At 42.9% G+C, this 15,896-nt stretch overlaps 1 protein-coding gene across 1 annotated transcript; it reads left to right on the top strand.

The window, feature by feature from the left end:
- Positions 1–10,886: 10,886 nt before the first annotated feature.
- LOC311147585 (putative G-protein coupled receptor 139) lies at positions 10,887–12,656 on the top strand (the record flags this gene model as incomplete). Its single annotated transcript, XM_084184328.1, has 3 exons — positions 10,887–10,965; positions 11,292–11,440; positions 11,910–12,656. 3 exons carry the CDS (start codon positions 10,887–10,889, stop codon positions 12,654–12,656), a joined length of 975 nt encoding a protein of 324 aa, XP_084040454.1.
- Between the last annotated feature and the right edge of the window lie 3,240 nt (positions 12,657–15,896).

Below are 15,896 nucleotides of genomic sequence, written 5' to 3' on the forward strand. Positions count from 1 at the left end.
CTTCCAACCCTGTGGCAACAGTTTGGGGAAGGCCCTTTCCTGTTTGGCATGACAATGCCCCCGTGCACAAAGCGAGGTCCATACAGAAATGGTTTGTTGAGATCAGGGTGGAAAAACTTGACCGGCCTGCACAGAGCCCTGACCTCAACCCCATTGAACACCTTTGGGATGAATTGGAACGTCGACTGCGAGCCAGGCCTAATCGCCCGACATCAGCGCCCGACCTCACTAATGCTCTTGTGGCTGAATGGAAGCAAGTCCCCGCAGCAATGTTCCAACATCTAGTGGAAAGCCTTCCCAGAAGAGTGGAGGCTGTTATAGCAGCAAAGGGGGGACCACCTCCATGTTAATGCCCATGATTTTAGAATGAGATGTTCGGCGAGCAGGTGTCCACATACTTTTACCTGTAGTGTAGATTTTATGTTCAATAAATTGAGTTATATTTTGGTACTTGTAATTTGTTCAATATATTTCAGAATCAGTGGCGGTCAGTGCCGTTTACGATGAGGGAGCACGATTCTTTTTTTATGAGCATGGCCTTATTTCTATTACAACATATTGGATGACTTTCATTCCTATTCCATTCACCTAGCTCAGTGTAACATCGATAGGTTTAGATTACTACATACTCAAATTTTCCCTATACCCATCATCAGGTTGCTACAACCTCGCCTATGATTGAAAGTTTCCAACGTAGGTGCACACGTCGAGAGAAACATTTGAGTAATCAAGGCGACAGACAGTGACACTTTCAATATTGCCTTGTACATTCTTGCCTGCATATAGCTGATCTAGGGTGTAATCATTAGTCCAACAGTTGCAAACAAGAGTTTCTATTGGACAAATTCAGGTATGTTTGTCCCCGTTTTGTTCCATTTGCTTCCGTTTAAGAAACGTTTTTCAACAGAATCAGAGGAATGAATACACCCCTGATCACACACAAGCACAGTTCAGTTTCATAGCAGCCAAACAGCATGATCACTTTGCTCGTTAATTCCTTCTCGCATCTACGCATCTCCTCCTCTCAACTTTTCCATTCGCTTGTGGACTTCAGTGCACAACACATTAGCTGTCTGTGACCAGGCGAAAAATCCTTTCCAAGCCAAACCTTCATATCATAACCGCTACACACAGCCTACATTGTTGTCACCATATTAGCTAACGTCATAGTCAACATAGCTACTAGAACTAACGCGTTAGTAAACCTGCTACAATCATGCAGTACAGTGTACAGTCAGCAAGTAGTACAGCAGTTACACCAGCGGGCCCCGGTGACAATACATTAATAAAACCAAAAGCTTACCTTGACTTGGAAAATGTCCAGTGTTGGATAGCCATAGCCAGCTAGCTAACATGGCATCCCTCTCTGTTTGAGCCGGGTGTTTGAGTAGGCTAAACTAAACTAGCTAGCTGCATTCCCTAGCTAAGTAAGTGGAAATATATATATATATATATATATATATATATAGCTAGCTCTCTCTCTCTCTCTCTCTCTCTCTCTTGCTTCTCCTTCATTTTTGAAGAAATTAATTTGTTAAAAACTGTTCAACTATTGTCTTTCTCTCTTTGAGTCAGCTACTCACCACTTTTTATGCACTGCAGTGTTAGCTAGGTGTAGCTTATGCTTTCAGTTCTAGATTCATTCTCTGATCCTTTGATTGGGTAGACAACATGTCAGTTCATGCTGCAAGAGCTCTGATTGGTTGGAGGACGTCCTCTGGAAGTTGTCATAATACCTGTGTATGTCTATGGAAGTTGGTGAGAACCATGAAACTCGTAGGTTTTGTATTGAAGTCAATATACCCAGAGGAGGACAGAAACTAGCTGTCCTCTGGCTACACCATGGTGCTACCCTACAGAGTGCTGTTGAGGCTAATGTAGACCATTGCAAAACAGTTTGTTTTAATCAATTATTTGGTGACGTCAATATATTTAGTATAGTTCTATCTAAAAAGGATACGTTTTGGTTTTGTTCTTTTTAATTTATTTTTAGTGATATCCAATTGGTAGTTACAGTCCCATCGCTGCAACTCCCATACGGACTCGGGAGAGGCGAATGTCGAGAACCATGTGTCTTCCGAAACATGACCCTGCTTCTTGACACACTGCTCGCTTAACCCGGAAGCCAGCCGCACCAATGTGTCAGAGGAAACACCATCCAACTGGCGACCGAAGTCAGCTTGCATGATGGGACAAGGACATCCCGGCCGGCAAAACCCTCCCCTAACCCGGACGACGCTGGGCCAATTGTGCACCGCCTCATGGGTCTCCCGGTCGCGGCCGGCTGCGACACAGCCTGGGATCGAACCCGAGTCTGTAGTGACGCCTCTAGCACTGCAATGCAATGCCTTAGACTGCTGCGCCACTCTGGAGGCTCCAAAAGGATAACTTCTTAAATGTTTCACTTTTCTTTCTTTTTTTTTTTCGGAGGAGGATGGTCCTCCACTTCCTCCTCTGAAGAGCCTCCACTGTTTAGAATGTGTAGCCTAACGTGTGCAATGATGTGCCAAATTGGTGATTTTGTGAATTTTTATTGGGTAAACATTAGAATAAACCATCTCAACATTTGCAGCCGTAGGTGGTAATATCTCCCTAGGAGCTGATCCATCGTCAGCTTTGTGAAATAATTATAACGTTAAAGTAAGATTTGAATGGAGTAAGCTGGTCCGAGAGGAGCGCTCCCTTTCTTTCAATCGTATCAATATCGACACATGCTCCGTTTTGGGAAACGCATGCTACATCTTCGGCTGTTGTAGGAAAGAATCATAGTTAAAACACTCATAAGCCAAAGTTTCATTGCTATCGGGAAACCGGACCCTGGTTTCAGAGCAAAACATATTATATTTTACTAAAATCCATGCCACTCCATTTAGTATGTTACTTTACGTTACGTTACATTATTTGACCTCTTTAGTATGATATATTACATTTGACTGCTTTAGTATGATATGGTTACATACAACAGTAGGTTACTTAACAGAAAAACGAAAGGAGGGTGGTTGTTCGGGGTGGATGGGTGATTGGGTGGATGGGTGGCCATATAGCGCAAACATCTAGCTACCCAAAGGTTTCGTGTTTGAATCTCATTAACTTTGCAACTACTTACTACTTTTTAGCTACTTTGAATCTACTTAGCATGTTAGCTAACCCTAACCTTAACCTTAACCTTAACCACTAACCTAACGTAGCATATCATACTAAAGCAGTCGAACGTAGCATATCATACTAAAGCAGTAGAACATAGTATATCATACTAAAGAGTTAAATAATGTAACGTAACGTAAAGTAACATACTAAATGGAGTGGCACGGATTTTAGTAAAATATGATATGTTTTGCTCTGAGACCAGGCTGGCGATACGGCTGTACTCTATCATATGGGGGGGGGGGGGGGGCTGTATGATGCCCATCATCTATCCGTGACTCAACCACATCAATCCCAGGGAGTCAGGATCGGGCCCAAAAATCTGATCTACCTCCGTCATCATAAATGTTATATTTCTTCTCTCATCAAAGCGCTTAAGCAGGTTTGGGTTGGGGAAAAACATGTCAAGCAGTGTAATCCATTTTAGATCCCCAATCCTCTCAGCATGACAACGTATTCTGTTCAATGGATCAGTGACGAGGAGCATCTCCAGAGTTCACTCCATGTCTCATAAAACAAACAGGGGCCTGACAGGAGGGATAACACATTGAGAGAGAGGGGCCTGACAGGAGGGATAACACATTGAGAGAGAGAGAGAGAGAGAGAGAGAGAGAGAGAGAGAGAGAGAGAGAGAGAGAGAGAGAGAGAGAGAGAGAGAGAGAGAGAGAGAGAGAGAGAGAAGGAGGGGGTAGAGAGAGAAAGCAATGAAACAAGATAGTAATCAGTGTAGTTCTTTTCACCAGATCCATTTTAATAGTAACCTTCCATCAAAGGGAAAACGAACTTTGCAATACAGACAGTTCTGCAGGATACAGGGTAAACTTAGTGAAACAACAAAATTCAGTGTACTGTAGCTCTCTCCAGCAGTATCCCATAGCTCCATCCCAGGGCAGATGGAGTCAGTATAATAACACAACCATCACAACAGGAGTGACCTGGCCCCAACACCAGGCAGCATCCCAAAACATGTCTCCTCTCCTGGGACCTAATTATCCCGACACCTTGGGCCCTAAGATTAGTCATCATGGACATGGTTAAAGTCAATGGAGTCTGCTGTGTCATCCCCTTAGAGTCAGGTACTAACTGACTGCATCTGTGAGATCTCTTTGTTTTTGTTCCAGTTCATTGATGATCTGTCTATTAACAGTTTGGCACAACCAGAATCACATATTAAGGATGCCATGTAGCTGCCACTGAGCAACCCACTGGTTGAGGTTGCCCTGTTGGCAATCACCTGGCTTCCAATGTCATCTAAAGCATCAAAATGTTGTTCTGTTCCAAGCCGTAGTGGCCAAGCTCTCTATCTGATTGTGGCTCCAGGCACCACATCAGAAACACAGCAGAAGGTCAAGGTAATGGACTTGTGTTGAAGTCAATGACAGTGTGACATGTCGCACTTAACAGGTACCAGTCTTTCCACCCTGGGTCCGGTGACACCTTTTTATCTTTGTGTAGTGAGCTGACGAAAGCGATCGATGCTGTCTGTAATGGATATAGTATTCTCAAACCAGCCTTACTTCCATCCAGAAAAGGCATTATCTTGACAGCCAGTAAAGACCTGTCCCAGACCTGTCCTAGGCAAGAGAGCCGTTTGATGAGATCCACTCAGTTCACCTTATTATGAAGGAGCAGCTCAACTGGTGTCTGTGGTTTCCCTTGTCCAACAATCTACCAACGAAGAAGTGCACCTGTAACTCCTCCTTTTTAATAACAGTAAGAGCTCCAAACCTGATTCCCCATCGTTTTCTGAGGACCAATATACCAAATCCACATAAGATCAAATCAACTATCTAATAATGCATTACAGAATAAAAAGGTAAGAAACATTTTGTGTAGATGCTACATGAAATTCTGTAAAACAACACAGAAACAATTGTCCTTTTCTTCGTTTTCCCCTCAGGCGGTGGTTAGACAGGCAGTCATGCGTAAATGATCGCATAGATCCTGACACGCAGCTACACAGGAGGGAGACACAGTTGGTGAGCAATGAGCATATCTATACCTACATCACTTCTTCATGCATTTGTACGGTTTTCCACCAGAAATAATGGATACATCACAAAGATTCACTGTATATGATTTATGAGAAAATAAAGACTTTGAACCATATTGAAGAACAGGTGCATGACTTCAGTTATGTATTGACTCCTGCCTACAGTATATAACTGACAGTGGTGTACAACGGTACAGTGAGCAGATACAACAGAATCTGGACTTCTATCGAAATTGCCATGGAAATGTTTACGCCATGTCTTGTTTACAAACTACTGCTGTGCACACACCCCTGCCCTGCAATTTGGGCCAGAGTTAATGGAACTGTGGGAGATAAAACCGTCCTCAGCAGTTGCAGTAGAATGATACCCTTTTATCATCACCATTGCCATCTACTGAATGGGATTGAACAGATGCCAAATACAGAAATATTTAAAGGTCCAATGCCGTTTTTATCTCAATATCATATCATTTTAGTCTCCTGTAGCTCAGTTGGTAGAGCATGGCGCTTGCAACACCAGGGTTGTGGGTTCGATTCCCACGGGGGTTCAGTATGTAAAATGTATGCATTAACTGTAAGTCGCTCTGGATAAGAGCGTCTGCTAAATGACTAAAATGTAAATGTAAAAAATGCTATGGGTAACAATGAAGTACCTTACTATATGTTATTGGCAGAGAGGTTTGGAACTATTTTTCTTATTGGTCTATTAACTAATTTACCAACTGGTGATGTCACCAGGCAGGCCAAAACAGGCTGAAATTTCAGGCTGTCTTTTCAAACAGCTCTTATACTAAAACAGCATTATCATCATTTTCACAATGTCACAGTATTATTCCAACCTCATAGTGTGGACACAGGAAAATCACTTTTTTTTATGCACTGGGCCTTGAAAAACATATCTCCCAATGACCAGCTTACAGCTTAAAGGGTTACATAATATCCTCAGGCGCTGAGTGCTCATGGTCATGTTTAGTGTGAGGAGGCACACTGACTCTGGCTCAAATGGTGCTTTACTGGTCAAAAGTAGTGCGCTATATGTGCCATTTTGGGGCACAGATACTGTATGAATGGCCACATATACCCATAATTCACCTCTGGGGAGACTACGACGGAGCAGGGATGGGGGGGGGGGGGGTATGTAGGATTCTCTGTCCCTTGGGGGGTGAAGTACAAGATGACCCCAGATGTCGAATCCTCCGCAGCAATTCCTCTTCACTGCTCAGAATACTGATCATGGAACCCTGGTTTCCCTGGCAACAAGGCTCCTCTTCTAATATAGCAACCAGCGCACGTGTCAGATGTTTTAATTTTTTATAATTCCAACAAACCAACCCTTACTCTCTTCCTGTCTTTTCACTCAGTGCCATGCCTGTTTTGTTCACTCCTCCAAGGCTTTCCCCTCTGCTTTCAACATGTTTTATGAGCAGCAGAAATCCTTTTCTATACACCTCTAATCAGTGTAGTTGGCGTGCTGTTGTACGTTGTAAAATGTCAAGCATGTAAGCACCCCAGGACAAAGGACTAATTTAGGTTAAGTTGGAAAATCACATAGCTGGATCCTGGTACCTAATAAACGGAGCCTTGAAGGCATAATTATTGTCATTACTGTCATTGTTGGTGCCCAAAATGCCATCACTCACTGCCTGGGGTCAGTCATATTATGGGAAAAATTGTAAACTATCTTCAGCGTATAACCTTTGCACAGAGATGTCTTTAGGCCAGCTAATTGCCATGTACGATTGTGTAGTATTGTGCAATGCAGTGCAGAACAGATTCCTTGCTTGTGGTGTAGAAAATGTGAGTTAAAAAAATATCAAACCGTTAGAAAGGAATCCTTTATCCAAAGTACCCACACAGTGCCATCTGTTGGCTGGCTTCAGCATTACACTAATTCCTCAATAAAACCTAATCTTCATCTGCATCTGCAGCCTGGCCTCAAAGACTACACGTATCATAGTAAATGTAAATCCGTAAAACTCAAATTAGCTTGATATCACATTTGGTATGGTTACAAAAAGACAAAATGTTACTTTCCATGTTATCTGTAGCTTTTGAAGTGTGTAAACACTTTATTGCTTTTATGTATTTTGTTTTGTTGCTTTGCATGTGCTCACTGCTCATTGTTTGTCTGTATTGATATTGTAATTGTTTTTAATAACCTGCCCAGGGACTGCGGTTGAAAATTAGCCAGCACTTTTACTGAAACGTTCATAAAAAAATAAACTCAAACTCAAACTTAAGCCAAAAAAACAAAAGGAGGAAGGTTGGTTGGTTGGGAGGATAAGTGAGCGTCTGATGCGAACGTCTAGCAACCCAAAGGTTGCATGTTTGAATCACATCACAGACAACTTTAGAATTTTAGAAACGACTTACTACTTTTTAGCTATTTTGCAACTACTTAGCTAACCCTTCTCCTCACCCCTAACCCTAACTCCTAGCCTAGCTAAAGTTTACCACCTAGCTAACGTTAGCCACAACAAAGTGGAATTCGTAACATATCACACGAAATGGATGATGGACATCCACAAATTAATACATACCATATGAAATGTAACATATCGTACTAAATGGAGGAAGACAGTATTACATTTACTATGTTACATCTATACCTAAGTCCAGGTTGGAATCTGATGAGATTAGATCTGAGCAGGAAGAATTTGTGTCATCAATTTAAAGGGCAAATGTTCAGCATTAAACTTGATTATGCAACTCTAGCCTACAACCAATTTCACATTGGAGTAATAGCAATTCACCCCTTAAGGCGGAAACCAGTTAAACTTCCACCAAGCACTTCACTTAACCTCTGACGCTATAACACCTGTGACTTGATAATGGGCAAGTCACAGCAGCCTTATCCCGCCTGTCTCATACGGTCTATGGTCTCTCAGCAGGAAACAAAATAGAATGCTCATTCTGCCTTCTAGAAGGTCATTCATTGCCAACGTCAGCACAGTGTTCGTTGGCATGCACCAACCCGTTTGTCAAGACTGCCAAAATAGTAATGTCATAGGCTGTCTAAAATGACACCCTATACCTTATAATGCATTACTTTTGACGTCATAGCCTACAGGTTATGGCAGTGGCAGACGGATGGAGTAGGAATGCATCATCTACAGACTCCCTGCTATGCTGCCTGGGAAACAGTGCTTTATGCTGCACCACTAGGCATATACACAGATGGATGTTGTCTCCCCCCACTCAGTCAGCCATGAGAGGAGAGAGAAAGGGTGAGTCTGCATATTCTAGCCTGAGGCAACATGTCCAGAAACACACAATGAGTCTGAGAGCGAGTTTTGAAAAACGTTCTCTCATTCATTTAATTAATGTTCTATTTCAAGCCATATTCCAGTCAGAGCTATGATTTTTTTTCACTTCAGTATCACTTCAAAAAGGGACTGTGAAAGAGAACACAGACACTAACTGTCTAGACAAACAGTCCCTTAGTTGTTAGCTGCAGAAATATAAAATCCATAGAGGCGGAGCTCATTTCTTAGCAGATAACTGCAGTAATGGAGTGCCATAGCCTATACTATCCAGCCCCTGCCTCTCCAGTCTAAAGTGCTTACTGTCATGTCACAGTGGAGATGGAACAGCAGAGCAGATATTACCTACTCAGAGAAGTGTTATTCCCATTCTGACAGGCTAAAGTATTGGGCCATTATATTTTGAATGAGAAGAGATAGAACATACACACATCCCAGCTAACAACAAACTTTAACACAACGTAAGAGAACGTTCCCTTAAGAGTCTCATTAGGTCATTATCTATCATTTTCATGGCGTCTTGTAGTCTGGTTCTAGATATGCCATCAGGACATTGAAGCCGCATCCTTTACCATTGACAATGGCTGCATATCAACTGCAATCATTTCTGTAATCAGCGCTGTGATTTTCTCACTCCGTCCATTATCGCACTTCCTTCGTGTGAAGAGCCTGTCTAATGTCTGTGGTTGGGGGCCTCCGCTGCTGCCAGCAACGGTTTGGGTCTCACAGTGCCTCCCTTTCAGATGGTTAAAGATCCACTCTGGGACCTTAAGCACTTACAAATTCATAACATACTGTACGAATTGAAATTCATAACATATCATACGAATTGAAATTCGTAACCTATCATATGAATTGCCGCCACACCCCCCACAAAACAAAATGGATGACATAGTACACAATTGTGCAACATTTTTGTGGACCAGTTTTGGCTCGTGAGCACTCCTTTTAAAACTCCTGGCTAAAATTATAAAAAACCTCTGTAGCATCGCTTTAAGCATTGCACCTGTACTGCCTCTGTAGCTCAATTCCACCTTGCAAAGTTTGCGTTTCACTCACCACCTTCTCATTTAACTTGTGAAAGTATTGCCAGACAGTACTTCCCTGCTGTCGCTTCCCTCTCTCTCTGCCATTTTTCCAACTGTCAACGACGATGACATGCTGAGCACTTTATAATTTGAAAGATGCATATCTCCTCCTACTAATGTCACAGCATTGTTGCGTTAGGTATTTGTTAAAACATTTTTTCCCCCTTTATGATGATGATCGGGACCTGTTAGTGGTAGTTTTGCAATAACTGCACTGTGATTGAAATGTACTTTTCCGGTTAGGGATTTTTTCTAAATGTTAACAATCCCAATTTCATGTTTACATTCATACCCCTATCTAGAACATTGCTATCTTTATTCTGAGAACATGGCAACCATGTTCGGCGTATGGTTTGTGTGACATTGATGGAATATTCCCCTAACCTTTAGAAAACTGGACACGAATGTTCTTGCAATGTCCCATGAAACGTGTCTAGAACATTAATACAGGATATTCTGAGAACATGCTAACCACGTTCTGGGTAAGTTTTGTTTGACATTAAGGGAATGTTCTCCTAACTCTAACAACAATACATGCTAAATAGGTTCTCAGGAGGTTTTTGCTGTTGTTCCCTTATCTAACGGAAAACTGGACACTCAAACATCAGAGGAACATTACGGGTATTACAAAAACGTTCTCTCTACCTAGAATTGTTAGCTTGGATGTCAGTATGTGTCACGGATCCCCCCCGTACTGCTACTCATTCCGTTCACCAGTTCCGGAGGTCTACGTCACCGGCTTTCTAGGCGTCACTGACATGGATCATTACCACCAACCCCGGACTGTCTTGTCTCATTACGCACACCTTGTTCCCATTCCCCCTGATTAGTATGTGTATATATGTGCCCTCTGTTCCCCATTGTCCTTGTCCATTATTGTCCCATGTCCGTTGATCTCGTGAGTACCATGTATTGTGCTCTTGTTGTTTACGGGTCTCGTCCTGTGTATTGTGTAGAGGTTACACCTCACTCTTTGTTTGGGTTACATCCCTTTGATATATATATATATTTATGTTTGTGTTGGGTAGAGTAAATAAAACCCCTAATACATATTCCTGCGCCTGTCTTCTAATCATTACACAATGTGACAGTATGAGACAAGAAAAGTAGATGAGTGGAAGAAGTATCTTTAGATGCACAAAAGGTGAGTAGAATATCCAACCTCTGAAGTCCAACCAATAAGCTTGTCTGTGCCTCAGAGATCCTCACAGAGTAATAATTAACAATAGGTAAATAAAGACACTGTGTGTGCACGTTTGCATGTCTGTGTGCGTGTGAGGGGTTAACTCTCAGTGATATGACCATAGCACAGATATGTGCTAGTGATGGTGAGAGGAGAGGGACTCTCCTGGATGCTGTTTCTGCTAATAGTATACATTATATCTGGTGGGTAAAGACATGAACCCCCAAGAGCAACACTGGATGGACACTCTGCAGGGTGTGTTCTACCCAGCCTTGGCTATAGTGGGCATCCCATGTGAGTATACCTAAACCTATAGAACTACTTGCTGCTAGGTATGGTTGTCTTATACAGATGGATGAGTACAATGACTAGGGGTGTTGTAGGAAAATTGGTAAATTTGTTCAGCACACATCGGAATATGCATGTTATTTTTTTCCACAAATGAATTTGTCAAATCATTGAATGGATCAAATGGATAATGAATTTAATGGTTATAATGAATATTTATTTGAGTAAAATATATATGGCTATAGTAACATGAAGTTTAATTAATTAATTATGATTAAATGCTTCATTTGTTTCCAATGGAAAAACCCTAATGATACGAATCCCTCCTCCAGCCAACATTGTTACCTTCCTCATCTTCTGGCGGAGGAACTGCCTGCTGTCCAAGTCCAGCACCTTCTATCTGATGGCCATCTCTGTAGCTGACACTCTGGTCCTCGTCTTCATTGTGGTGCTGGAGATCACTGTCAAATTTTACCAGGAGGTACTTCTTTAGTCAGAAATGTCACTGCTCTTTTAATTTATAGTTCTGTCAGTAACACTTTACATTGGATTTCTATAGTAATGCTGTAATTACTACAGTAACAGCAAACAGCATTGTATCAACATGCCATTACCTAGTAGCCTATTTCAGGGTTTTCCTAATGTTGTTCTGGCGCACGCTTTGGTTTTTGCCCTAGCACTACACAGCTGATACAAATAATCAAAGCTTGATGATGAGTTGGTTATTTGAATCAGCTGTGTAGTGCTAGGGCAAAAACCGAAACGTGCACCCACGGGGGGCCCCAGGACCGAGTTTAGGAAACCCTGGCCTGCTTTACTAATTGTTTTGTCCTTTCTTTGTATTGGATTTTTAGTGTTTGTTGTTATTACACTGACGGCATTAGGAATAGTCGCTATTACTATTCCCTCCATTTTAAATGCACATTAATTAAGGCTTGATTTGATTTTAGGAGCCGTTTTGGAGCCGTGAGCCCTGGTGCCGCCTGAGAGACATTTTCAGCTACGGGGCCTACAACACCTCAACCTGGCTGGTGGTGGTTTTCACCGCAGAGCGCTTCATAGCCATCCACACCTGGGCCATCAAGACCAAACTCTGCACCCCGCGCAGTGCCTTATTGGCCATCGCCACCATCTTACTCCTCAGCCACCTCCTGGCCATACCCTACTACTGGTCCAATGTCTCGGTTTACGACCACAACCAGACCAGATGGGCCTGTATATACGAACCTGAGGCCCCTCATGGTTATGTGCATGCCCTGGTGGGGGCCCAGACCTTAGTGGTCTACGTCCTACCTTTCCTCATCATCCTCACCCTCAACGGGCTGACTTTGCGACAGATCTCCCTTAGCAGCAGGGTCCACATGGTGGCGGCTGCCGACCTGACCTCAGGGGCCTACAGGGTGACGCCCCTGCTGCGCTCCAGGAAGAGGAAGTCTGTAGTGCTCCTGGTGACCGTGTCCATGAGCTTTGTGCTGCTATCCGTCACCCGCGCAATCACCCAGATCATCCTACGCACCACCTTCTTCTACGGCCAGGATCGCAACGACTACAACCTGCAGATCAATGTGGTGGCTGACATTGGTAGCATGCTGAGCCTCAGTAATGCAGCCATCAACATGTACCTGTACGCCTGCACTCAGGCCAAGTTCCGTCGGGAGTTCACAACTTGTGTCAGACAGGTTTTGTCCCAAGACTAACAAAACCCTACCCAGCAGTACACTTGGTCTGGACCAAGCTGAAGGTACTTGGGGTTAGTGAGCCTGTTTTAAACCCTAGTTTCTCAGAACAATGGAAAATGGATGAGTTCTCATAACACACGTTCATAAATGGTTACCGTTTCTCCAGACATCTATAATTGACTAGGAACTCCATAAAACTCAGTTTAATATTCTCACCCGGTTAGTATTTGTGTACTTTACGCCTTTTGTTGCTCTGTAAAAGTAGGATAACATCACCCTGTCAATGCTCACAGCAGAATTACACACATCTGCAGCATTGTTTGCCCCTGCAGTCAAAATTAATTTCCTAGAATAGGTTTCCAGTCACAATGCAAACAAAAGGAGACAGATATACAATAAAGGGAGAGCTCTGTTCCTGGCAGTAGCATTTTTCATTTCCTAAAACAGGTGTCTGGGATTAAGAAATGCTATCTTGATTGATTTGTCAACACATTTTTTGGAGTGGTAGCATTGTCTGCTGTTTGCTTAAGCCTGCTAGAGTTGTTTTGATATTTAATGAGCTACATTATGGAGGGTCACGTCAACATGGACATATGTTATGGATACTGCTGTAACGGTGTCGTCACATTCCTTACCCACGTATGCTAGCTTAAGTATAATATGGTGTATGTGTTGTGCGTGTGAGAGAGAGAGAGAACAAGTGTTTGTGTGATAGGATTCATGTATACAATGGATATACAAATGTGTGTGATATGAGACACTCTCACCAATTGATTGTACAATGTACACACATATGATTTCAGATTGCAGATGCACCTACCCTGACGACTTCGGTCTGTAGTCGCTTTCAGTAGCCTTACAACTCGAACATACCCAATGAGTTCGACTTCTCCTGCTCAGACGTTGCATGCATCAACCAATGGTTGAGTGCCACATCAACGACTGTGCTGTCGGCCTACACAAATCATATATCACACCATTTTGAAGTCAGCACAAATGATTTACAGGATGGCAGGTTCAGGTCGTGTTCGCCTGCTCAGACGTTGCTGAAGCATGCCAGACCTTATGCCGCCTGGATAGGTAATTTACATTTCAGTTATCCACATCATAGCAATCTGGTGCCCAACGGCCGAAATCTATCATTATCCAAATATCTCTGCCCCAGAATGTCAGATCCTCAAAAGGTAAAGTGCTTATTATTCAGAAGTGATTTTCTAAGTAGTTTGAGGGAATCTACAATGTCAGAGAAAGGTATGTTTGTGTGCTAATGCCCAGGTTTGACAAAAATTATGGAAAATATGCTTTTTCTGTGTATTGGGCACAAAATGGTTGAATCAACGTAATTTGTCAACGTATTGGTAGGTGGAATCTACGTGGAAAATACATTGGCTTTGAAAACTGTCATCAATGTAAACTGTTGTTGAGAGGATGACATTTCAACCACAGGATTATGTCATAACTAACCACGTTTCCATCCACAGTTTTTATGCAAGTAAAGTCATTTCGTATAAAAACAAAAATCATGACAGCTGTGATGGAAAAAGATACAGTGCCTTCAGAAAGTATTCATACCCCTCGACTTAATCCACATTTTGTTGTGTTACAGCCTGAATTCAAAATGTATTACACTGAACAAAGATATAAATGCAACATCCAACAATTTCAAAGATTTGCTGAGTTACAGTTCATATAAGCAAATTAGTCAATTGGAATAAATTAATTAGGCCCTAATCTATGGATTTCACGACTGGGAAAACAGAGATGTATCTGTTGGTCACGATACCTTAAAAATAAGGTAGGGGCTTGGATCAGAAAACCAGTCAGTATCTGGTAAGACCACCATTTGCCTCATGCAGCACAACACGTCTCCTTTGCATAGAGTTGTTCAGGCTGTTGCCTGTGGAATGTTGTCCCACTCTTCAATGGCTGTGCAAAGTTGCTGGTATTGGCGGGACCTGGAACACACGGTCGTACACATCGATCCAGAGCATCCCAAACATGCTCAATGGGTGACATGTCTGGTCAGTATGCAGGCCATGGAAGAACTGGGACATTTTCAGCTTCAAGGAATTGTGTACAGATCCTTGCGACATGGGGCCATGCATTATCATGCTGAAACATGAGGTGATGGCGGCGGATGAATGGCACGACAATGTGATCTCCCATCTCTAGTAGCAAATTGGCCTGAAAAGCAAACAGGTAAGCCCAACTGAACATGCCCCAGACACAAATATCTTTCCAGGGAGTGTAGTGCTGGTCATAAACGAAGCACTGGGGTTGAAGTGGTAAGCCTGTGAAGGCTCGATCACCGGCTCGAACCGACCCAAGTGGGTTGAGGCTGCGGGGTAGCCTCCTCGTCCATAGGCTGTTTTGAGGGCGAATGGGTAAGCGCAGCGAGTGTTTTACACAGCAGGACTCGCGGTTGAAAAAGCTAGTTTGGGGTAGCTAGCCTTCCGGCGAGTTACCCGGGTTAGCTAAGCCTTACGGCGAGAGCTAATCTTTGTAGTGTCATTAGCTAGCTTTCTAGCTGGCTAGACGAGAGACCGGAGCTAGCAACACTACCGTTGCTGTGTAGTAGTGCTGGTACGGTTAGCTTGCCTTACGGCGAAAGCGAATCCTTTGTTAGCGTGGTTAGATAGCCTTGCAACTAGTTAGCTAAAGCCTTGCTAGCCTTGTGGTGCTTGCTAAACGGAGACTGATGAGTAGAAAATTAATTCTACTAAGCAAAACCATTTGAGTTGAGGTCCTACGTTTGGCAGTGTTAACCTCACGGTTCTCCTGACTACGGTTCAGTAAGAAAACAGAAATCCAGTCGAGTTGAAGAGCGCTTTAGTGAACGCAGTCAACTTCCGCAAGGAAGACAGGCGAGAAAGACCAGTTGGGTGGGCAAGTGGCTCCCTTTATGGAGGAGAGGGGCTCACCTCATTCGCCACTCGACCTGTCTGTCTTCAACAGACACTGTGTGATTGGCTACTTCGAGCTGGGGAGTTTGTCAGGATCAAAATAAATAACAGAGCAAAACCCAGGTAAAAACTTGAGGAAAACCATCCTCAGTTTTCTGAAAACCTAACCCTGGGAGGGATAGTTTTATTTTCCGCAGGACAATTACACAAATGTTTATGCGAAAGACACACCAGAATGGTCCACTCAGTCCTGACTTTAATCTGCTTAAACAAATCTGAGACAATGTTTGAATATTGCTGTCCATCTATGATTCCCAACCAAATTTACTGAGCTTCAGCAATTTTGACAAAAACA

This window comes from Coregonus lavaretus, assembly GCF_964263955.1.
Source record: "Coregonus lavaretus genome assembly, chromosome: 20".
Lineage (NCBI taxonomy): Eukaryota > Metazoa > Chordata > Actinopteri > Salmoniformes > Salmonidae > Coregonus > Coregonus lavaretus.